Raw genomic sequence first — 23,110 nt, 5'->3', positions numbered from 1 at the left:
TCGAGACCAAAGCTAGACATGTCCCAGAGGCGAACCCGGTCCGGAGGGGACGCCCAGTGCTCCGGTGAGCGGAGGGCGCGCGGGAGAGATGGGGCTGAGCAGTTTGTGGGACGCAGTTCCGTGAGGAAGGCCCTCCCCCACCGCCCTAGGAGGCTGGTCCCCCGCCCGAGAAGGCGCCCCCAAAGGGCCTGTTTGGGAACTTCTCTCGCTCTCTTCAGCACCTGTTCTCTAGACTCTGAGGTCTAGAGTCTTCCCCTACCTGCTGAATTTTTCTCTTTCCAGGGCCCAGCGCCCCAACTTCCACTCAGTCTCTAAGGAGGTCCCAGCGGAAATCAGGCTCTGATCTCCCAAGCATGCTCCCGGAAATCTGGCCTAAGGTGAGCCCCGGGTTCCTCAGTTCCTCCTGCCCCGGAGGCCCCTGAGCTAATGTAGAGCTCAAGTTCACCCCTCTTCTCCAGGCACCCCAGGCGGCTCCAGTCAGAAAGCCCATCGTCTTGAAGAAGATCGTGGCCCGTACTGTAGAGGTGAGGGCAGAGAGAGGGGTTGTAGGTGGGAAGCCAGAGTGGGATCAACTAGTGTTGATGTGATCAACTAGTGTTGTCTCCACAGATGCCGTCTGTTCATTCGCCTCGAAGGAGCCCCCGGGTAAGTTCATTTTCATTTTCTTAGTTAAGGGGAATCCAGGACAGACAGTCTAGAGCTGGGGCGGAATATAATGGCTGCTCACGTCTGCCCAGGGAGCTATTTGCTGTATTTTGAAATAATTTGCCTTTGGACACATGTGTATCGCCAGTCTTGCTTACTTCCTGCACACTTGGTGCGTTTAGCTGTTGATGCCCTGTGTTCTCTACCATTTTCCTTTAAAAGTTTAGCTGTGTCTTAACTACTTTCTTCTTCCTCGTCTATTGTTCTCAGTGTAGTATAATGTCCTTAACTGTTTTAGCAGAAGTTATTGTTAAGGATGTCTCATTAAAAGAAGATCTGTACCTGAAGATATAATGAATGAGAAATACTAACTGCCTTTGAGTGGCTCACGGGGCTTACAGTCAAGTGGGGAGAAAGGCAAATAAGTGATAACATAGTGTGCTGAGGACTGCAGTAAAGAAAGTACTAGGGGCTTCCCTGGTGGCGCAGTGGTAGGGGGTCCGCCTGCCGATGCAGGGGGCGCGGGTTCGTGCCCCGGTCCGGGAGGATCCCATATGCCGCGGAGCGGCTGAGCCCGTGGGCCATGGCCGCTGGGCCTGCACGTCCGGAGCCTGCGCTCCGCAGCGGGAGAGGCCACGGCAGTGAGAGGCCCGCGTACCGCAAAAAAAAAAAAAAAAAAGAAAGTACTAGATTCTGTAAAGGCACCTAACCCCAGACCAGGTAGCTCAGGAAATGTTTCACAGAAGAAGTGTTTAAACTGAGTCTTTGAAGACAAGTTAGGAGTATTCTAGGCAAAGGAAGCTGTGTTTGCAGATGCCTGGAGTCCACAAGGAAAAGCATGAGGTTTGGGGAACAGCAGCTTTGACGTGTCTGCCCCAGACCTTGTCAGGGGAGGGAGCGTGCCAAGCCAGAGCAGATCCTGATGAGGCGTGAGGATGAGCTTCGACTTCATCCTTTGTTCTGTGGGCAGCTTTGGAGAGTCTTAAGGCAGTGACTGAGGCAGGCTTGGGTGTTTTAGAAAGATCTCTTTAGGGTCTGGGTGGAGAATGGATTGCAGAAAGCCTTCTGGGGACCCCCAGACCAGGTGGGCGGGCATGAAAGGAATCCCGAAGTGAGATGGTGGGAGCCTGGAGTTATAGGTAAAGGCAGAGTGCTGCTCCTTCCCCTGGCTCACCGCGTGACCACCCCATCGCACAGGACTCAGCTCAAAGGACACTTCCTCCCCGAAGCCTTCCTGATATATTTCTCCATAGGCCTTATGGATAGCCGAGAGTGTTTTGTTTGCATGTGTGTTGTCTTAGGGACAGGAACTTCTGTCTCCCCTATGGTGGCCTCTCTTTCTTGTTGGTTGAATGATAGATTCATGAGATATTGAACAAAAAATGTGCAAGGACTTCGATGACTGCTTGGCTGTAGGGATTGAAGAAGAAGTCGTCTGGGTGACTCCCATTTTGTTCAGCATTCCTTTTACTAAGACTCATGGGACAGATTCCCCAGAATCTGTAGCCAGGAAATGTCTCTCTTGATAACCAATATAATTCTATTAAACCACAAGGGCCCCTAAATTTGTCTTGTTTCTCGCCTTGTCTTGGCTGTCACAAAGCTCAGTGTCAAGTTTTGTGAAAGTTAATTCAGTGATTACTTATGGAACACCGGCGCCACGCAGGGCTCTGCTGAAGGTGTTGGGCACAGGCAAGGTCAACCAGACAGATGGAGACGCTCACATGTGACGCACACATTCTAGTTGGCGTCACAGTCAACCAGCGGACAGCCACAATCAGATAGTGATGCTCACGGTCCAGGAAAGAGGTCATTGTGACAGAGGGTGACTAGCAGAGGTGAGGAGGGGCTGGTCTCCGTTCCACGGTAAGGGACGGCCTCCCTGAGGAGGCAGCACTTCAGCTGAGATTGGAATTATGAGAAGCCAGTGTGTGAACCTCTTAATACACATGTCAGATTAAGTGCTTTCCTGTTCAGAACCTTGCCATGGCTCCCTGGGTCTCCCCTTACAGTGGCCTGCAAAATGCCCTATAACACCCCCATTACCTCTCGAACCCCATGCTCAGTTCCTCGCCTCACTTCAGCCGCACTAGCCTTATTGTTCCTTGACCCCGACTGGCACACTTTCACCTCAGGACTTTTGCACCTTCTGTTCTCTCTGCCTAGAACATTTCTCCTCCAGATGACTTACTCCCTCATCTCCTTCAAGTCATAGCTCAAATGCTACCTCAGTGAGGCCTACACTGACCTACACCTACTTAGAATTCCAAACCCCTCCCCCACCCAGTCTGCTCAGTCCTGTTGTTTTTTTCCGAAGTGCTTAACATACGACATGATTCTCCCTATTCTCTATTTTCCCCACCAGAGTGGAAGCACTGTGGAGACAGGGGTCTTCTTTGTTTTCTTCCCTGCTGTACTCCCAGTGCCTGGCAGGTGACCAATAAGGACTTATTGACTGGATGGACATTTTAGGTCCTGTGGGTCTTTCTTTCTGCCCTAAATCTCTTTGGGCCTTTCTTGAAGTAAGTAACACAGCCAAGTAACAGGGGGGTGTTCTCTCTTCTGTCCTGGTACAGATCGCTGTTTTTTTGGATAAAGAAAACAACCCTCCTAGCAAGGAGCCTACTCGGGAGGACCTCTTCCAGACATGCAGTGTCCCTGTCACCTCTGCCTCCACTCCTGTGCTGTGCTCCCTGAATGCTGAGTCCGACTCCGGGGAAGGAGACCTGGACGCCAGAGACTTGGAAATGTCAAAGAAAGTCAGGCGATCCTACAGCCGCCTGGAGACTCTTGGCTCTGCCTCCACCTCCACCCCAGGCCGCCGGTCCTGCTTTGGCTTTGAGGGGCTGCTGGCGACAGAAGACCTGGCTGGAGTCTCGCCTGTGGTGGGTTCAAAGTTAACTGAGGTCCCCAGGGTCCCTGTGAAGCCCTGGGCCCCAGACACAACTCTCCCTGGAATCTCTCCGCCGGCCGTGAAAGAGAAACGAAAGAAGAGGAAGGTGCCGGAGATCTTGGTGAGTGAGGGGCAGGGGCCTTCCTCTGCCGTCACGCCAGACACACGGGGAGACGCACCGGGACACGTGCAGGGCCGGGGCTCAGCCCTGGCTGTCACGGGAGAAAGGCGGCGCCTGCAGGGTATGGGTGGAAATGCTCCAGCCAATGTGCCCGCTTCTCCACTCACCTGCCCCCCATTTCTCTTCCCCCAGAAATCGGAGCTGGATGAGTGGGCCGCGGCCATGAATGCTGAGTTTGAAGCTGCTGAGCAGTTTGATCTCCTGGTTGAATGAGATGAAGTGGGGGTGTCCCTGGCCAGACTCCCCTCCTCCCCCTGTACATAGTCCCCTCTCCCTGTGGAGAAGACACTTGGGGTCCCCTCCCCTGGTCTCGTTACCTGTGCGTGGGCTGTTGCTGCACATGAGGCCTGTCCTCTGAGGGCTGGCACGGTGGCAGCAGCCGTTTCAGCTTGAGGAAATGGGGCCCGCCTGGCCCAGCCCCACACTGGTGTCCTGTCTGTAGTCAGTCACCTACCATCCTTTCCCCACTACGTCCCAGAGTATCCCAGCCGGCTTCCAGTCGGGCCTCAGACTAGGGAGTAGGAATCACTGGCCCAGCCAAAGAGGTTAAAGGGCTGGGGGCCGGGGGTGAGAGAGAGCACCTCTGCTCTCGTAGGGAAATGTGGCCACTCTGCAGCAGCCCCACCAGAGATGGCTGCCGGGGGCCACAGCCAGCCTCGGGCTTTCTCTACTGAGTTGCCTCTGCTGGGGCTTGTCCCAGCCATGAGCGCATCTAGGTAACGAGGCTTGGGTTTCCTCTTAGATTCTGTAGGTGGTCCGGGAGGACTGTGGCCATGGAATGGAGACAATTCTATCCGTGAGGAAGAAGCAGAATATTCAGCCTATAGTCTTAAGTTTTGAAGGCGGGAGGGAAGCCTTTGTTGGGTCTCAGACTGTAAATGTCTGCTGCACAATAGCTGTGTTTTATAGTTCTGTGTGCTGTTGCTGAGATGTTCGGTTAAATGCAGGCTGATGGAGCAGTGGCTGCTTGGGGAGAGAAGGTGTCTCCAGACCCCCCAGAACCTGGCTCAGGGCATCTGGACTGATAACTGCAGAGAGCAGGAAGGGGCCCACGGCAGGAGGCGCCCCCTCTTATCGCTCATACCTATTTTTTACAAAACGAAGCGTACAGCGTCTACTTAGCTCTAGAAGAAGAACTTAGGAGTGGAATGGTCCTGGTGACATTAGCATTTCGTAAAGTTCTAGGAAGCTTTTCTCACGTGCCAGAAAGGGGCCAGGGTTGATAGCAGTTTTAACTTTCAGCTTCCTTAGTGTCCTCTCACGGGAGGACACTGCCTGAGGTAGGTGCTAGGAGTTGAACTAGGGGGAGGGTGGGGTCATCTCATTGTCTCTGGGGATCCCCACTCCCCTAGCCCCTGTTTCTCCTTTCTCAATATTGTTAACAATATTCTCAATATTGTTAAAAGGTGAGCTTTCAAAGGCTGCCCAACCACAGCTTCCGCCATAGCCCAGGGCTTTGTGCCTTTTGATGTTTACAGGTTCATGGAAGTAGGGGATGAGAGGAGTGTGGAGAGGCTAGTGGATAGCAGAGAATATCAGGGAAGATGAGTGCTTGCTTGGTTAGGGTCTCTGAAATGGCAAAGGCCTGGTGGGTGCTAGTTAAACTCTTTGCAAGGCCTAGGAGTCCTGAAGAGTCTTGTCCTCGCTGGCTGGCGGGACAACTCCTGGAAAATGTCTTAGTCCTGCAGAATCGGGAGTAGCCAAACGATATTGAGTTGATGTCATGACTGCAAACTTCTCTCTGTCCCTGAAAAACTAAGAATGGAGTTTAAGGAAAAACTGGGGTTTGTTTTTTAAAGAAAACAACAATTAAAGAGTTTCTGCCTGTTCGTAGACTTTCTTTTGTTGGGTCAAAGGCAGAGCTGAAGGTGTGGGACCCAGGAAGCCATGCCTTCTTTGGGCTGTGTCACCAGGGTTGTCCCTTTGTATGGGGGGCTGCCAGCCTGGCCTCCAGTAGCCTGTGGTAGATCACTCCCACCCCCGCCCCACCCCCAGGTCTGTTTTTTCTGTCCAGTCACTCACCCACTCCTCTAAGAAGGGGAGCCCCGTACTCTCCTGTCCCAGGAGGAAAGAAGTCTGTCTGGGGTGAGGCTGCTAAGAGCTTCGCTTAGTGCCTGGGAACCAACCCTCCACCCCACCCCGAGTCCAGCTCTTATTCCCGCCCCCTCTCCCTGACAGACTCCTGTGAAGGAGCCGGTTCCTCACACATTGGCCCAGCCTGGGTGCTCTACAGCAGTGGGTGCAGAACCCCATGGGGAGCCAGTCAAAGGTGCGACTCCCAGGAATTATCGCACTCGGCCAGAGGAGGCCCAGGGACATACGTGCACCTTGATGCAGGTGTCACAACCACTGTCCTTCCCCTCATCCTTCCTACGCTTGTCCTTGCCTCCTAGTCCTTAGAACAAATTAAGGCCTTTAAATTCTTTAATTCTCCCTAAACCTCCCCACTTCTACCTCCTTCCCTTACCCAGAGGAGAGCAGGCTCCTCTTTTCAAGGCCAAGCTTTGCATTTTGGCTTTTGATCCAATTCCCTCATCTCTGAGACCTTGTTCCTCTTTCTCCTACAAGTCTTAAACAGGTTTATGTTCATTTTATTGTTAAAAACAACCACCCTAATCCTAACCAAAAAATTTTGTCCAGCATCTGTTTTCAGCTACTATTATGCTTTTTAAGGTTAAGCTCCTTGAAAAATGTTCAAAAGTTGCTTTCTGCTTCTGTTTCATTTACTTTGGATGCCCTCGTCACTCCATTTACTGCTTGGGCAGAAGTAACCAGTGACCCCCTAATGCCCAGTGCTAAAGACTCGGGCCTCTGTAGCCTTGGCGGAGAACACCTTCTTGGGGCCATGGCACTGCTGGCCCCTCTTTCTTGGATTCCTCTGAAATATCAGGACACCCAGGTCCAGTCCTGGACCCTCTTTCCAATCTGCTTGCTCTCTCTGGGCCACCTCCTTGCTCAAGACTTGCTAGTCTATCTCCAAACCATACCTCTCTCCTGGGCTTCAAACTGGAATCTAGAACTGTCTTCTAAAACTGTATCTCAAAAGATTAAAAAAAAAAAGAAAATTGTATCTCAACTCAGAAGTCATCGCAAATTCATCGCAAATTCAGCTCATCCACCAGCTTGCCTTTTCCTGTGCTCCCCCTGATGTTAGCAACACCACCGGCTGACCCGAGTCGCACAAGCCAGGAAACTGGGGGTCCTCTGCAGCTCTACCCTCTCCTTTACCCCATCCCATCAGCCCCACTCTCAACATCCCTCCATCCCCATGGCCACTGGACAGTTGCTCTGGCCTAGTGGGTCTTCTTCCCTTTACTCTCACCTCTCCAAACTGTCCACACTGTGGCCAGAATGAGTTTTCTAGGAGACAAAAATATGATGCTGTTTCTCCCCTGCTTAAAACCCCTTGATACAATTCATTTCTGGGTATGATACCCAAAAGAATTGAAAGCAGGGTCTTAAGATATTTGTACACCCATGTTCATAACAGCATTATTTACAATTGCCAAAAGGTGGAAATAACACAAATATCCATCAATGGATGAATGGATAAACAAAATGCAATGTAGAGGTACAATAGAATATTCAGCCTTCAAAAGGAATGATGTTCTGCCACATGCTACAACATGGATGAACCTTGAAAACATGCTGTGTTTAACAGGGACAGAGTTTCACTTTGGGAAGATGAAAAAGTTCTGGAGGTGGATGATGGTGATGGTTGCACAGCAATGCAAGTGTGCTTAATGCTACTGAACTGTACACTTAAAATGGTAAATTTTATGTACTTTGCCGCAATAAATTTAAAAAAAAAACCAACCCTTTGGTGACTTCCCCTTGTCCATGCAGTCGTGTAATGGATGGTTATTGGGTTTTGGCTGCCCTCTCTCAACCTCTACAAATGCGCTGACTGCAAGACGCCACTTCCCTCCGTGGGCATGAAGAGGCCAGACACTTGCTCCCCGTGATCCCAGCAACCAGGACATAGGCATCTCACCTGAGCTCAGCCAATCAGATTTTGCATGAGGACCTGGAACGAGGACCAGGAAGAGAGGGAAGGAAAATTGAGGATTCAGCGAGGTGGTGGCCTCACGTGTCCAGCGGCAGCCCTGGGCCTCCGCCGCCGTCCAGTGTGGAGATGACAGAACACTACAGTTGGCTCCTGTGGCAGGGTCCTCACGTGGTCCTGGCAGCCAGCATCCCATACTTCCTGCCCTTTGAGTCTGTTCTATGAGTTCCGCAACTCCCTAGTATCCTTCCAATAAAGTCCTTTTTTGCTCAAATTAACCAATGTTGTTTTCTCTCGTTTGCAACCCAGAGCCCTGTTGCTCCAGACTGCTTGGCAGGGCTCATGAGGCCTCCAGGGTGAGGCTGGTGGCCACGTCTCCAGTCTAAGGCCCACAGAACCAGTGCAGACCCTGAGCTGCTGCAAGGTCCTCGCCTCCCAGCCTTGGCTCAGACTGCTCTCTGCCTCACCTACTCTTCCCAATCCTGTCTCACCTGCTGAGTCCTGACTCGATTAGGTTTGGCTTTGGCTCAAGCGTCGCCTCTTCTCAGTCTTTCCTACCTGCCTGTCCCTTCTGCAGTGACAGCATGATGGGTAACAGCACAGATTCCAGAGCTCAATGGAGTTTGGATCCTGGCGCTGCCAGTTTCTAGATGTGAGACCCCAGGCAAGTTAATTGATTTCTCTGTGCCTCAGTTTCCTTATCTGTAAAATGGGGACAATAATAATAAAGATTTCCCCGCTATCTGAAAGTAGAGCATTCCTGTGAACCTTTTGTAAGCCGAAGTGGCGTAAGCAAAGACGCAATTTACCTTAGGTCACAACAGCTTGCTAACGGATACACAAAATAAATCAAGGTTAAAGCACAGATGCTCACAATGCTGAGATGTCAAGTGCAGTTCCCATTGGAGGAGCTTGGCGGGGCCCTTCTGGCTGCTCAGGGTGTGAGCTGCCTCTGTACCGGCACACTGCAAAACTGATGCTGGATGCTATTTTCGCTTTTTTCCTAAAAATGAAAATTGTCTTCAGATTTCTTTTGATTAGCAAAAGCAGGTGCTAATGTTAGGTCTTTTGTAAAAGTGACTGGCATAAAGTGAACTTTGGAAAAGTGGGGGATACCTGTCCCCACCTCATGGGGTTTCGGTGAGAGAGGAAACGATACAGGTAAAGTGCTTAGTACGTGATATGTACTCAGTGAACACTAGTTGTTTTCAGGGAGACCTGACCACTCCCTCCTTTCTAACTCCCGGACCTCTCTCACAGCTCCTGTAAGCTCGAGTCTGTCTGTTGGGCACACACATTTACACGGTAGTCTTAGCTCCGAGGGTGGAGGCAGAATCGTATTTGTCTCTGTCCCCCCCAGCATCCGGGCGCGTCACAGATGAATAGGGGTGGTGGTTTCCCTCCAGCCTGGTCCACAGCAGCTCACACCCTCCTGTAGGAGCTGGGGGCTGAGAGCTTCTGGGTGCCCTGGAGGAGAGAGAGGTGCAGGTGGAGTCAGGAGCAGTGGCCCCTGGGTGGCCTGCACTCGGGCATGGGGCCTCTGCCTCCCCCAGCATGAATCCTGGCTCCAGCCCCAGGGCTCACACTGACCCCCACGGCCCTGGGAGTGGACTGCATCCTCCCTCTTCCACAGGACAGCTCCCTACCCGGCCCATGGCCCTCGCCTCCTCAGCCTGAGTCCTGAGCCCCTGCAACCGCCAACCTTCAGGTGAGGCCTTGGCCCAAGGCCCGGGTGGTCCTCCCAACATACGGGCTTCAAGCAGGCTGCCTTCCCCTCACGTACTTCCATCTCCTGGCTGGCAAGTTGTCAAACTCTCTGACAGCCATCAGGTGGAGACTCGGGTAGCCCTGGGTCTGAACCCTGGCTTTGACTCTTCTGAGATTATAGGCAAGTCACTTAGCTTCTTCAAGCCTTACTTTTCTCTTATGAAAAGTGGGGCTAATTCTTTCTTTCTTTCTTTTTGGCTGCATTGGGTCTTCGTTGTGGTGCGCGGGCTTCTCATTGCCATGGCTTCTCTTGTTGCAGAGCACAGGCCCTAGGCGTGTGGGCTTCAGTAGTTGTGGCGCATGGGCTCGGTAGCTGTGGCTCGCGGGCTCTAGAATGCAGGCTCAGTGGTTGTGGCGCATGGGCTTAGTTGCTCTGCGGCATGTGGGATCTTCCTGGACAAGGGATCAAACCCATGTCCCCTGCATTGACAGGCGGATTCTTAACTGCTATGCCACCAGGAAGTCCCAAGTGGGGCTAATTCTACCTCTATTACAGAATTGCTCTGGGGATTGTTTTCCAGGTTGATGGTCACATGCACAGCACCTGGTAGAGTATAATAACTGACTGCTAGTATTCTTGTACTCAGTCCATGACTGACTCCTTAAAGGAGGAAATTCCTTTTTGTATCCTCCCCACATTCAGAGCAGGGCCTTGAACAAAGTCAGGGCTCTGTAAATATTTGTGGAGTTGAATACCCATTTTACAGGCTAGGAAACTGAGCCTGAGTGCCTGGGGCTGCCCCACCTTTGAACGGCAGAGCAGAACTTGAACCCGGGTTTATGGATTTTCAGCTCTGAGCTGTCTTCTCACTAAATCTGAATTAATCACCTGTCTGAGCTTGGCCAGTGGGACCCTGAGGGGGCACCAAGGGAACCTCAGGCATTCTCTGGGGAAGAGCTCCATGGACTACGAGGAGAGAGCTTGCATACAGTCAGCTGTTAGACAGCCAGGCTGTAGACCGGTGGGGGCACAGAGGGAAGTCAGAGAACTAGTGACCCTCGACTCCCTATCTTATTACAACTTCCTGTATCTCTAATTGTTCAGATACACACCTAGATCTCCAGTCATCCACCTCTCCAATCCTTCCTGGTTACTAACTGGTAACCAGGAAGCTGCTCGTGCCTCCCAGTTTCCTCTGATGGGTACCAGCAGGTGGGCATGGTGTTAGAGTTGCCAGATGTAACAAATAAAAATATACAGGATGCCTGGTTAAATTTGAATGTCAGATAAACGATGAATTTTTGTTTAGCATAAGCATGTCCCAAATCCGATAAACAAGGAGTAATTTTGCAGTACAAGTGCGTGCCATGCAATGTTTCGGACATGATCATACTAAAACAAATCTCACTGTTTATATGGCACTCAGATTTAACCAGGCATCCTGTATTTTATTTGGCAACCCTGGGTGGTGCATCGGTACGTAGCACGTACAGACCACGCTCGCCTTCCCTGGTATTAACACAGTGTAGACACTTGTCATGGGCAGCAGTTGTGCGTGCCCCTCTCCTTCACCCCCAAGGCCCTGGGCTTCCGCCCCCAGGGTCTCCTCCTCCCATCCTCTCAGCTACGGCCCAAACAACCCACACAGACAAACACTCGAAGGCCTCCCATGCCTCCTTGTCACCTGGGGGGCCGCAGCCCAGGCCTGCTCACCCTGGGAGTTAGTGGGAGCGCCCCAGGCCTGGACGCACCGTGCCTCTTGGCACCGTCCTGCCCAAACCATTCCCTCTTCTGACTTGCCCTTCTTCCTTCTCTGGCCAAGATACCGACTCGCCTCGTAGATCAAGCAGCACCCCTCGGTGGAGTCTTTCTGGTGTTCCTAAGCCAAGTGGCTCCCTCCTCTCTTGGTCAAGGTTTTCTGTACAGGCCTCTGGATGGCACATGTCCTTGCCCTCTGGTCACCTGGGAGCCTGGGCCACCCCTTCATCCCTGGGGGCTTCTCCTGGGCAGAACCGGGTCACAATCATCTATCAGTGTGTTCTCAGGGCCCAGCCCGAGGCTTGTCCCACAGACAGTGGCTGGTCAACCAGTGTTTACCAGGGACCATTAACTTCAGAGTGGATTGTATTCTATCATGTTCATAAGTCATCGTTTACTTACCTTTTCTTATATCTGGGCCCTTTAGGGAGGTTCCAGTTTTTCTTCCTGGTGTAAATCGGCTACCGTGGACCTCCATGTGAATTATTTTCATTTCCTTTGGAGTTGTATCTTTAGGCCTAGTTTCCAAAGCAAAGTTACCAGGGCAAGGGTCTGGCTAGTTTTGTAGATCTCGTACATTGCCGGCATCCCTTTGGGACAGATCAAACCCGGCGGCAGAGCTCCCTGCTTCCAAGAATCGGTCTACCCTGAGGCACAGCAAGTCCGCAGGGTAACAGGCCCTCTGCGGGTACTGCCAGCCAATGAGATTCTCTTTACATCACCTGCACGGGACTGTGGTATTTCAGGCGCCATCTGGAAAGGTTCGATGTAATGCAGAGAGCACATGGCATAGAATTCCTGCCACAGCCCACAGGCCTTTCCGAAGCCCAGGTGGAGCTCAGTGTAAAGAAAGATGCGTCTGAGGTCACTATGTGTTCTCCAGTTGGGTTGTCCTTCACCTTTTGGCCAGCAAGTGTACAAGATTCTGAAAAATTGGAGAGCGAAAAATGGTGACGATTCCATCTGTTGACTTAAGGCTTTCTGTGACTTGGGGAGAAGCTGCTATTTCAAGCCTGCTTGGCGGGACATCTTACACCACCTCGTAGAGACAGAAGCATCCTCAGGCTCAGCCCAGCTCCGGCTCCACCACGGATCTAAGGGGGTCCCGGCGGGGGGCGGGGGGCGGTGCCAGCTTTGCCCAGCAGAGAAAGGAGTGGACCAGGTTCAGATTGCCAAGGCGGGAGGGAATGGGAGGGGGGAACAGTGTGGGTGAGAGCACGATGGTGGGGACATTTGGGGTGGTGTTGGGAAGGGAAGCTCCTGGCCGAGTCTGAGCAGAGGCTTGTTCAAGGACGGTGGAATAGTAGGTGGGTTACAAACAAGGGTGTCCATAGTTCAGGGTCTTGAATGCCACACTATTTGCTTCTCAATGCCCAACTGATAGATGCTTTGTACAGCAAAAATGGGAGGGAGTCTCCACTTTCCTATAAGCTTCTATAGGATCCCTTTAAATAGCACCATTCTATCCCCCGCCCCCTACCCTGACAACTTGAATTTGCAGAAATTCATTTTACAAAATACTGTTAAGATGTAGCTTTAGTTGGGTTGCCAGATAAGACACAGGACACCCCAGGGAATTCCCTGGTGGTCCAATGGTTAGGACTGGACGTTTTCACTGCCAAGGGCCTGGGTTCAGTCCCTGGTCAGGGAAATAAGATCCCACAAGCTGCACGGTGTGACAAAAAAGAAAAAAGAAAAAAAGAAAAGAAAACACAACACAGGACACCCCAGTGAAACTTTAATTTCAGATGGAAAACAAACACTTTTTAAAGTATAAGTATGGTCTGTGCAATGTTTGGGGTATACTTATGCTTAAAAAATATGACTCACTATTTATTCTGAAATTCACATCTCACTGGGTGTCCTATTTTTACTTGCTAAATCTGGCAACCCAAACTTTGTGGCATCTGGTTTACTGGACAGAGCTGGTGGTGGAGGTTCTAGAGGCTGGAGGCCGCCCCAAGAAAACCAGGGGAGGCTGGAAAGGGGAGGGCAGCGGGATGGCGGGCACGGCTCACCAACCAAGTTTCCGTCTCCCTCAGTCTCCTGGGGGTGGACAAAGAGCCCACTCCGAGCCCGAGGAGAAGCCGCTGCCGCAGCCTGCTGGGGAACAGAAGCCAGAAGACCCTCAGGTCTCCAGGGAGCAGGGCACAGAGGTGACAGGACCTCCCAAGGCAGAGGGCAGGGGTGGCAGGAGGGCTAGAGAAGTTCTCCTCCTGCCTGGACGGAGATCTGAACACCCAGCCATCGCACTCCACCATCTTGCTGTTGGGTGTGGGAGGACCCCGGTTCTTGGGCTGCCAGCCTCATGCCACTTCAGTCACCAGAGCACCCTCTCTGCCAAAGCCAGCTTCTTCAGATTCTTCAGAGCAGAAGCTGGGCCTGCAACAGGAAGCCACCGTCACGTTCCTGTTTACACTCCTGAGCACAACAGAGCCCACCAAAGACCCTGTAGAGTAAGGCCGTGCGAACGTGCGTGAGGCTGCGGAGGGGAGGCGGGCACAGTGTACTGCTCCCCCGCCATCAGCATTCAGACCTGGGCCGGGACTCAGCCCGGGCCAGGGTTCAGGGGGTGTGGCCCAGACAGGACTGAAAAAGCCTGGGCCTCGGGCTTGGTTCCCCTCTCTGCCCACCCCACCCTCCCCAGCCTCCATATTCTGGTCCAACCCTCATTATGCACCCACCCAGGGACTTGGAGATCCAGGAGTGCCAGTTCCTGGATAAGGAAGACTGGTGCCCCCAGCGGACCTCCAAGGAAATGAGCTGTTTGCAGAATGTTTGCATGAGGTGAGCTGGGCAGAGGCAGGTGGGGACAGGAGGGTGACAGGGCCTTCCCCGCTGGAGGTCAGGGCCTGGAGCTTGACAGCTGTGGGTTGGCACCTTCACTTGGCCCTCTTCCTTCCCTTGCCTTCTCTCTGTTCTACTCTGGGTGACCCCCTTGCTGGCCAATAGGTCCCTTCCCTCCCAAGCATCAGTGTCCTTGTATGTGAGCAGGACCTGCCCCATGGGAGTGGGGGCCACAGCTCTTTCCCATCAATGTGCCTACCTGCCTGGTTAGTGGGAAGTCTATGAAGCTACCTGTAAGGCACGGCCATCTCTCTTTTTTGTTTTAATAGGTATTGGTTGTTTTTTTTTTTTAATTAATTAATTAATTTATTTATTTATTTATTTATTTATGGCTGTGTTGGGTCTTTGTTGCTGCACGCGGGCTTTCTCTAGTTGCGGCGAGTGGGGGCTACTCTTTGTTGCGGAGCACAGGCTCTAGGCAAGTGGGCTTCATTAGTTGCAGCATGCGGGCTCAGTAGTTGTGGCTCGTGGGCTCTAGAGCACAGGCTCAGTAGTTGTGGCACACGGGCTTAGTTGCTCCACAGCATGTGGGATCTTCCCGGACCAGGGATCAAACCCGTGTCCCCTGCATTGGCAGGCGGGTTCTTAACCACTGGACCCCAGGGAAGTCCCAGGACCGCCATCTTTAATTGTCCAAGGACTTGAGGGGTAGTCTGGTCTGTGGAGAAGGGGGCTGTGGGGGCGTCTGTTCTCTGGATGTCTGGCTCTGGAGCTTAGGTCTGCAGAGTCCCATGGCTGCTTGCCTGTCAGTGGCAATGCCAGGGTCTGATCTCCACCTGGAGACAGAAGTCTTGGGGTGGGGGGAGTGTGACAGTCCTTTCCCCAGGGCTGCATGTGGCTCCCAGAGCCATGAATCTGAGTGGTCAGCGCTTTTATTCATACACAGCTGGCCCGGGCGCTCAGGCAGCGCTAGTTCCACACAGAGCCCTGCCACTGCCCCCACTGCAGCTGAGGGATGGGCGGCTGCCCAAGGCTGCCTTAGAGGATTTCCAGCCTAGCATACGCGATCAAGCAGCCTGGTTTTCCCTGATAAAGAAGAGGAAAAGCACAATTCGTCTTTGTCTGGGTCCCCCCTCCCTGCCTGTAGCTTTGCCAGAGTGAGACGCGGCTCCTGGTGAAACCCTGGGCTCCTGGCTGTGGCAGGCCACGCAGCTCACGCAAGAGCTGTGTTTTGTGGGTTTGGGGCACTGCCTAAGGCAGGAGTCTGGGGCCTGACAGGGGTCTCGCTTTCAACCCTAGGCTTCGGGAGTCTCTGAGCACTCTCCAAGCAGAGAACCTGGCACTGGGGCAGAAGCTGCGAGACCTGGTGAGACCTAAGCCCAGGACCCCCTTCCTTTGCTGTGCCTCCTCCCTGCCTCCCAGCCCAGCTCCCGTGCGGGCACATGGCAGGCAGTCCTGCCTGAGGTCAGCTACCCACCTCTGGCCCCTGCAACCCTTTGTTCCAGCCCAACTCCTTGTATGAGAGCCTGAAGGAGGAAGCAAAGGACATCCTGAAGGGAGAGAAGACCATCCTGGAGGAAGGGAAGGCCATCCAGGAGGGAGCCCAGGCCGCCCAAGACAGGGCACTGTTCCAGGTACCCGGGCCTCCACCCACTCGTGGGTGGGGAGAGGGGACACATTTGCCCAGCGCTGCTCCTCCGGCTCCCCTTTGCCTGCAGCCAGCTGGCTCCCAGAAGGCAGAACTGGTCATCCTGCAGCCTGACACTGCCCGTGACAATGGAAACCAATGTCAGCCCTAACCAGGCCCAAGGCTGGAGATAGGACATCTCCTTGGGAAGCCATTCTGGCCGCTCCTCTCCAAGTCCCGGCAGTAAACGTTTCCGCAGCTGATCCATGGCTCCCCTGCCTCTCTGTGGGCCCTGGGAATCAGTTGGAGCAGGAGGCCACTGGCTCCCAGCTTGGGCCCTAGGCCGTCGTCCACCCCTCCCTCAGTCCTGAGCTGCCCCCGCCAGGAGGCTCCAGGTCTGGCTCTTATCAGCCTCAAGGTCAATGCCCCTGTGATAAGCCCTGGGGTGGGACTGGAAGGGGGCCATACTCTCTCCTGGGGAGGACGGAAGCCCCAGGTCTAACTCCAAAGGGCAGAAGTCTAGGGAGGGGTGGGAAGAGCCACTTCCCACACTATGGCCTTGGATAAGCCTCTTCCTCTTTGTCACTCAAGTCATGGGGGAGGGGGTAGTGAGAGCTTCCCAAGGGCCCAACACGCAACATGCTTCAGGCCTAGAGGTGCTTCTGGAATTTGAATTCCCATTCCCACCTTCAGCCAGGGCCTCCTGGGGCCTCCATTGAGACCTGCTTCCCTTCACCAATGGGGCTCTCCCTGTCCTGGGTCATAGATCCCACCCCCACCCCATCCATAGGCCTGAGTGTCCAGCTGTGGTCACTGTGCCCTGGCCACCAACAGGCCCTCAAGGCTTGCGCCCATCAGCCTTGCTGCCCTCAGACTCTGTCCAGCCCCAGGGAGGCTTTCTAAGCATCCCCTGATTACTGATGTAACGAGAGAGAGAGACAGAGAGAGACAGAGACAGAGAGAGACAGAGAGACAGAGAGAGGGAGAGACAGAGACACACAGAGAATGTATAGGTAGAATATTCAAAAACTTAGAAATAATTCCCATACAACTAGACAAGGAATGTGCTTTAGGTTTTTTTTTTTTAACTCCCTAATGAGGGAGATGACAGAGCCAGCAAGATGGACAAAGCCACTTTAAAGGAGGATACAAGAAAGTGGCGCACACACACACACACACACACACACACACACACACACACACGTATTCAAGGGGGCAAAAGGGAAGGAATCCTGAAGTAAGATTGCTAAAGCAGATACAAAATCAGTCAATATGCTATAGGGCAATTTTTTGCAAAGTCCCATTAACCCTAAGGGTGGTATTATTTACTGGGCAGAGTCCTCTAATATGACATGGAAAGAACTGTGACCATCTTTCTGCCTTATACCCACTACAGGGGGGAAACTAGCCAAGAGGATGGAAATCCAGGTTTGTGGCCCCTTGTCAGACCTGGTTTGACTTATAACAGACCCTTGGGACCTTGCCCACGCCAAAAACTGATGACACATTGATTAGTGAAGGTTTGATTTGGTCACAGCTTTAGGCTGAGCTGAGCTCTCCTCCTCTCCCAAGACCCTACCCTCCTCCCCTGGATGGCTCCAGGGCTCCCAGGCATCTCCCTGATTGGTTCTTGACCAGTGGCTTAGCCAACCAGTGACCCAGCTGTACAGGCATCTTGCTATTTTCCTGAAGGGAATCATCTGATACTGAGATTGAGGGGGATAGCTGGACCAACAGCTAAATGATTAAATCAATGTAAGCACTTAAGGGCTTCTATCACCAAGATGCAGTCATCAGCATGGTCCCATTTGATAGGTGGCAGGTTTTTTAAAATTTATTTTATTGAAGTATAGTTGTTTTACAATGCTGTGTTAATTTCTATACAACAAAGTGATTCAGTTATACATATATATATTCTTTTTCATATTCTTTTCCATATGGTTTATTACAGGAGATATATATATATATATTTTTTTTTTTCTCTAGACTGCCTCTTTTATAAATATTGGATTAGGGCAGGTGAGAATCGTAAATATTTAAAAAATAAAGTAGAAGCCAGAGAAATGTCAAAGCTGCCACCATGTAGCACCAGCGACCAAGTCTTGCACTTTCCTTCGCCGTCTCAGTAATCCCCTCTACAGAAGACATACATAATTGGAACAGCTCTGTCTTCCCTGTGAAGTCTCTGCTGGCACCAGGTTATAACCTGGACAGTGGGGAGTGTCTGCCTTAGGCTGGTTTTATCACAGGATATTGAATATAGTTCCTGTACTACAGAGTAGGACCTTGCTGTTTATCCATTCTATATATAATAATAGTTTGCATCTGCTAATCGCACACTCCCAATCCATCCCTTCTCCACCTGCCCTCACCCTTGGCAAGATAGGCGGCAGTTTTGATAAGAAAAGGAACTTACATACCAGGCTTGTCTTGGGCTCCAAAAGACGAGTAGATCCCTGCATCCACCCGCCAGAATCCTGAAAATTTATATAGAGGCTTTAACTGGGTTTGGTCAGGTATTCAGTCCAGGTGGTCTCAACACCACCTTACTCTCTCAAGGCTGCATCCTTAAAACAGCTCCTAGTGTGGGAACTGTGGGACAGAGCGGACATTCTGAAGACAGGGGAGGGGCGAGGAGCCCCCAGTTGCCCCGGTCCAGCTCACGGGTCAACTGGCGGTCACGTCCTCTCAGTGACCTCCTCCAACAGTCTATAACTAATATACTTCATATAAAGTCACATGAGTTGAATCTTCATATAAATGGAATTCTACAATATATTATCTTTTGTGTCGGGCTTCATTTGCTCATCTTTACGTTTGTGAGATTCATCCATGGTGCTACAGGTGACAGTATGTACATGGAGTTTGTTCTTTTATTGCTGTATAAAAAATCCACGTTTTATTTTAAAAAAAAAATGTTTTTTCTGAAAGCCTCCAGCATCTCAGCCTGGGAAAGCAAGCACATGTGGCGACATCCATGCTGCTTGGCTGCAGGAAATGGAGACGGTTACGGAGCCCCCTCCCCAGTTATGTCTAAACCACAGAAGTGCTGACGGCTGTCCCAAAGGCATCCTGGCCACATGTCAGCAGCCCGGGGCCCCGTCAGCGCCCCGAGCTCAGAGCCTACAGCCTCTCCTGTTGATGCTGCGCCCCTGCGGTTCTGCAGGCCAGTCAGGAAGCGCTTCTCCAGGGGAAGTCCCAAGGCAAGGCTGTGTGGGCCCCAGGGCATTACCAGGTATTTTAATTCACACACAGACACACGTTTCCCCCAGAACTACTAGTCAAAGCAGGCTACTGTGTTCATCACAAGCTGTGCCCAGATCTTCCAGCCTCTATGCCATCAACGCGCTGGGGCCAGGTTGGTAAATCAGCCTCGTGTCCACATGGTCCCATCTCTCTTCTGAAGCCAACCTCCAGTGGATCTACCCAAACCTCCGACTGGCTTCGGAGGCCCAGTGGAAGTGGGTTGGGGTACCTCCAGAGGCTCCCAGCAGGCTCCCCACTCCTGCCCAGGCTAAAGGTCCTGCTATTCCTGCCCGAGAAGGTGGCCCCTATCCTGCAGCCTGGCAGCGTCACCCTCCATCCAGGGGAATCATCCTTCAGAAAGATCCTGCCCTAGAGGTCTGTTAAATCCCACAGCCCCTGTGCTATGCAGGCTCCCACCCACGGCTGGCTCAGCAATCCTGTTGAGGCTTGTCCTGATGGGGTCTGTTTCCCAGGAGTTCTGTGCCCACCTCTTGTATCCCTTGTGGTTGCCCTGGACACTCCTTAAATATCAGACAGCTGTACGAATGCCCAGGGTGGAGGAACTGAGCTCGTTTGGGTCAGTTTTTCATCCATTCTACAAGTATTTGTTGAGTGCCTCCTACGTGCCAGGCACTGCTCTTGGTTCTGGAGATTCAGCGATGAATAAAACAAAGATCCAGGCCCCAGTAGAACTTACATTCTGGGCGGGGAGATAAGGAATAATTAATGTCAGATAGTGATAGATGCAATGGAGATGAATGAAGCTGGAGACGGAGAGGAAGCTTGAGGGAGGCGAAGGAACACAATTTAGAGAAAGTGACACTCGTGCAGAAGTGACATTTGAGCAGAGATGTGGAGGACCTGAGGGAGGGGCCACAGTGGAGTTTACAGTCAGGAGATCGCCTGGGAAATGGGTGTAGCTAGAGAAGCGATCCAAGGTCCAAGCACGCTTGATCAGCTGTGATCAGCGCTGCTGCCGGGTCAAGTAAGAAGAGAGGACAGGACTGACCACTGGATCCAGCGACATGGAGCAAAGTGGACATTTTCAAGAGTAATTTTAGTGGAGTAAAGCCTGAGTGGAGCGGCCTCAAGAAAGAACGGGAGGGCTTACCTGGTGGCACAGTGGTTAAGAATCCGCCTGCCAATGCAGGGGACACGGGTTCGAGCCCTGGTCCGGGAAGCTCCCACATGCCGCGGAGCAACTAAGCCCGTGCGCCACAACTACTGAGCCTGTGCTCTAGAGCCTGCAAGCCACATCTACTGAAGCCCGTGCGCCTAGAGCCCGTGCTCCACAACAAGAGAAGCCACCGCAGTGAGAAGCCTGCGCACCACAACCAAGAGTAGCCCCCGCTCACCGCAACTAGAGAAAGCCCGCGTGCAGCAATGAAGACCCAACGCAGCCAAAAATAAATAAATTAATAAATTAAAAAAATAAAAAGAGCAGGAGGAGAGGATCTGGAGACCAGCATGGTCCACTCTTCCGAGGAGTTTTATCATAAAAGGGGACAGAAAAATGGGACGGTTACTAGCGGAGCAAGTGGAATTGAGAGATTTTTTTTAAAAGATGGTGTTAAACACCATAAACAGGGGCTTTAGGTGGATGGAAGTGATCCAGTAAAGGCAGGGAGACTTGTGGGGCCACATCCTCGAGCAGCGAGGGGGTGGGCTCTGCACGGGGGAGAGGCTGCCTTGGACAGGGGTGTGGCTCACACATCACATCACGGTGATGTTCCCTCTGATTTTCTCAGTGAAGTAGGAAGCACGGTCATCAGCTGAGCGTGAGGGTGGAGGAGAATGTGTTGGAGGCTTGAGAAGAGAGGAGGGGATGTGCGACCGCCATCTAGGAGTGCGGGAGGGAGCGTGGACCGGGGAAGGACGGTAGGACTGCCGGGCAGGACTGAGGGCCTGTTCGAGGTCTAGGATCGCAAACTGAAAGCGAGATGAGCGAGGTCATCTGACTCCACAGGCATATTCAGGGTCAAGGGTGCAGGTGCAGAGTAGGTGGAGGGGCGGATGTAACCAGGTCGGGGGTTTTCCAGTGAATGTGACCAAAACAGAGAGGATCACGGGGGTGGAGAGGGTTTGCAAGGGACTCAGGCTGGGCGAGGAGGGAGGAAAGCACACGTGGGAGGTGAGGGAGAGTGGAAAGGAGCTAGCACCAATGGGCTGGCTGTCCTGGAGGGGTGGAAGAACTCTCCAAGTCCGAGTGATGGATGCAGCGAGGTGGGAAGATAAAAAGGAAATCAAATGCATTAGCCCCCTGAAGGGATTTCCATCAACACTCACAGTCCAAAGTGTTCAGGGAGGGGCCATACGATCTTCCCAGCCAAGAAGGGGAAAAAAGATTGATCGAGTTATTGTCTGGTGCCTACAGCAGCATAGACGTCAGCTGATTCCAACAGCCTGAGCCGGAGTTCTCCGGTGTCACCCACTCAGATGTCACACGCTCTTGTCCAGATGTCATGTCTGTGGCTTCACATGTTCCTTCCAGGGGAGGGTGGGGCAGGACCATGGAGCTGCTGCCTCCTGGTGTCATCACCATGTCTGTTCCTCAGCTTACTTATCAGCTGACCTGGGTGTCTGGCTGGCTGCCTGGTGGTGGCTGTCCTCCTGCGCCCTCATAAGGAATGTGTGCACTCCCCACACTGATGGCCTTCTCATAAGATTATATCCTGGATGCTGATAATCAGCTCTTCAAGGACTGTGGCTTTCTGGTGCACCTTCCTGAAGTCCCTGATCACACTGTACCCTACCCCTAGTCCCGCCACGCTAACACGCTAACCCTCCCAACCAGCACAAGGGGACGCGGGTACGGAGGTGCAGGTGAATGGGGCTGTAGGCAGTAGGAAGGGGGCTGCTCTGAGAGGGTTCTGTGAAATCACACACACACACACACACACACACACACACACACACACACACAAAGTCTACCATGCCCAGCTCCCCCAGATTTCCAGGCATCTTTGGGCCAGTCAATGGGTTGCAGCCTGGGGACGTCCCTGGTGGCCCAGTGGTTAAGAATCCGCTTCCCAGTGCAGGGGATGTGGGTTCTATCCCTGGTTGGGGAACTAAGAGCCCACATTCTGAGGGGGAACTAAGCCCACATGCAGCAACTACTGAGCCCACGCACTCTGGAGCCCACACGCCACAACTAGAGAGCCCGCGTGCCACAACTAGAGAGAAGCCTGCGTGCCGCAACTGGAGAAGCCCATGCGCCGCAACTAGGACCCAATGTAGCCAAATAAATAAATATTTAAACAACAAACAAACAAACAAAACCAATGGGTTGCAGCCTGGCTGGGAAGAATCCCAAGGCAGGATTGGCCATGGCAGGTGGAAGGAGTCACACTTGAGCCCCAGGGACCTTCCCAGCCCTGCCTGGCTGTCTATGAAGTCTGAAAGAGGCTTATACTGAGTACTTGGTGGCTCCCTCCCCTCGCAGCCCTTATACATGCCGGGCCATCTGTAAGGATGGCCTGCCCCTTGCCTTCTCTGCATGCTGAATGCCTTCTCATCCTTGGAAGATTCCCCTCAAGTGTTCCCTTCTGGACAGAATTTGTCATTCTCTCCACTGGGAGCATGTTGGTCCTCCCTCTATAGGGGCGCTTACCACATGGTTGAACCCAAAGCCTATCTGACTCCCCTGCTAGACTTGAGTTTCTGGGCACCTTGGCTTCCCCAGGGCCTGGCATGGATGTGGCATAGGGATGAATAAATGAAAGATGCTTGCAGGTATGAGTGAAGGAGTGAATAAATGAATGGATGGATGAATGAATAGATGGATGGATTCCTGGTAGGGTCAGGGGATGGAGGTCAGCTTGTCAAGAAAGTGTGCTTCTCCGGCTCTGTCCTCTAGAACAGTCTTCCTTCCTTTCTTTTTTTTTTTTAAATTTAATTTACTTTTTGGCTGCGTTGTGTCTTTGTGGCTGCACGCGGGCTTTCTCTAGGTGCAGCGAGTGGTGGCTTCTCTTGTTGCGGAGCACGGGCTCTGGGCACACGGGCTTCAATAGTGGGGGCTCGCAAGCTTAGTTGCTCTGCGGCATGTGGCACCTTCCTGCACCAGGGCTCGAACCCGTGTCCCCTGCGTTGGCAGGCGGACTCTTAACCACTGCGCCACCAGGGAAGTCCCCAGTCTCCTTTTCTAAGAGTCCCACTTTCTCCCATAAACTGGGACCCCTGCAGGATAGTTACAGAGAATTCTTCTGAGTCCCTCTTCTTCCCTTAGCTCTAGGCTTAGCATTTTAAGGGGTCAGATGAGG

At 52.5% G+C, this 23,110-nt stretch overlaps 1 protein-coding gene across 1 annotated transcript; it reads left to right on the top strand.

The window, feature by feature from the left end:
- Nucleotides 1–11: 11 nt before the first annotated feature.
- On the top strand, nt 12–7,845 carry CDCA5 (cell division cycle associated 5). Its single transcript, XM_007119250.3, has 6 exons — nt 12–64; nt 283–377; nt 459–524; nt 610–645; nt 3,222–3,659; nt 3,852–7,845. The coding sequence occupies exons 1-6, from the start codon at nt 19–21 to the stop codon at nt 3,930–3,932; spliced, it is 762 nt and encodes a 253-aa protein (XP_007119312.1). The 5' UTR covers nt 12–18; the 3' UTR covers nt 3,933–7,845.
- The last annotated feature ends 15,265 nt before the right edge of the window (nt 7,846–23,110 follow it).

Source organism: Physeter macrocephalus, unplaced genomic scaffold (genome assembly GCF_002837175.3).
Source record: "Physeter macrocephalus isolate SW-GA unplaced genomic scaffold, ASM283717v5 random_123, whole genome shotgun sequence".
Taxonomy (NCBI): Eukaryota; Metazoa; Chordata; class Mammalia; order Artiodactyla; family Physeteridae; genus Physeter; species Physeter macrocephalus.
This window is presented reverse-complemented; position numbering and strand designations above follow the sequence as displayed.

Excerpts from the sequence above, each read along its gene's own strand:
- CDCA5 (XM_007119250.3), top strand. The coding sequence starts at position 19 with ATGTCCCAGAGGCGAACCCGGTCCGGAGGGGACGCCCAGTGCTCCG. Across the intron at positions 525-609 it reads TCGTGGCCCGTACTGTAGAG|ATGCCGTCTGTTCATTCGCC; the intron begins GTGAGGGCAGAG and ends TTGTCTCCACAG. Across the intron at positions 3,660-3,851 it reads GGAAGGTGCCGGAGATCTTG|AAATCGGAGCTGGATGAGTG; the intron begins GTGAGTGAGGGG and ends CTCTTCCCCCAG.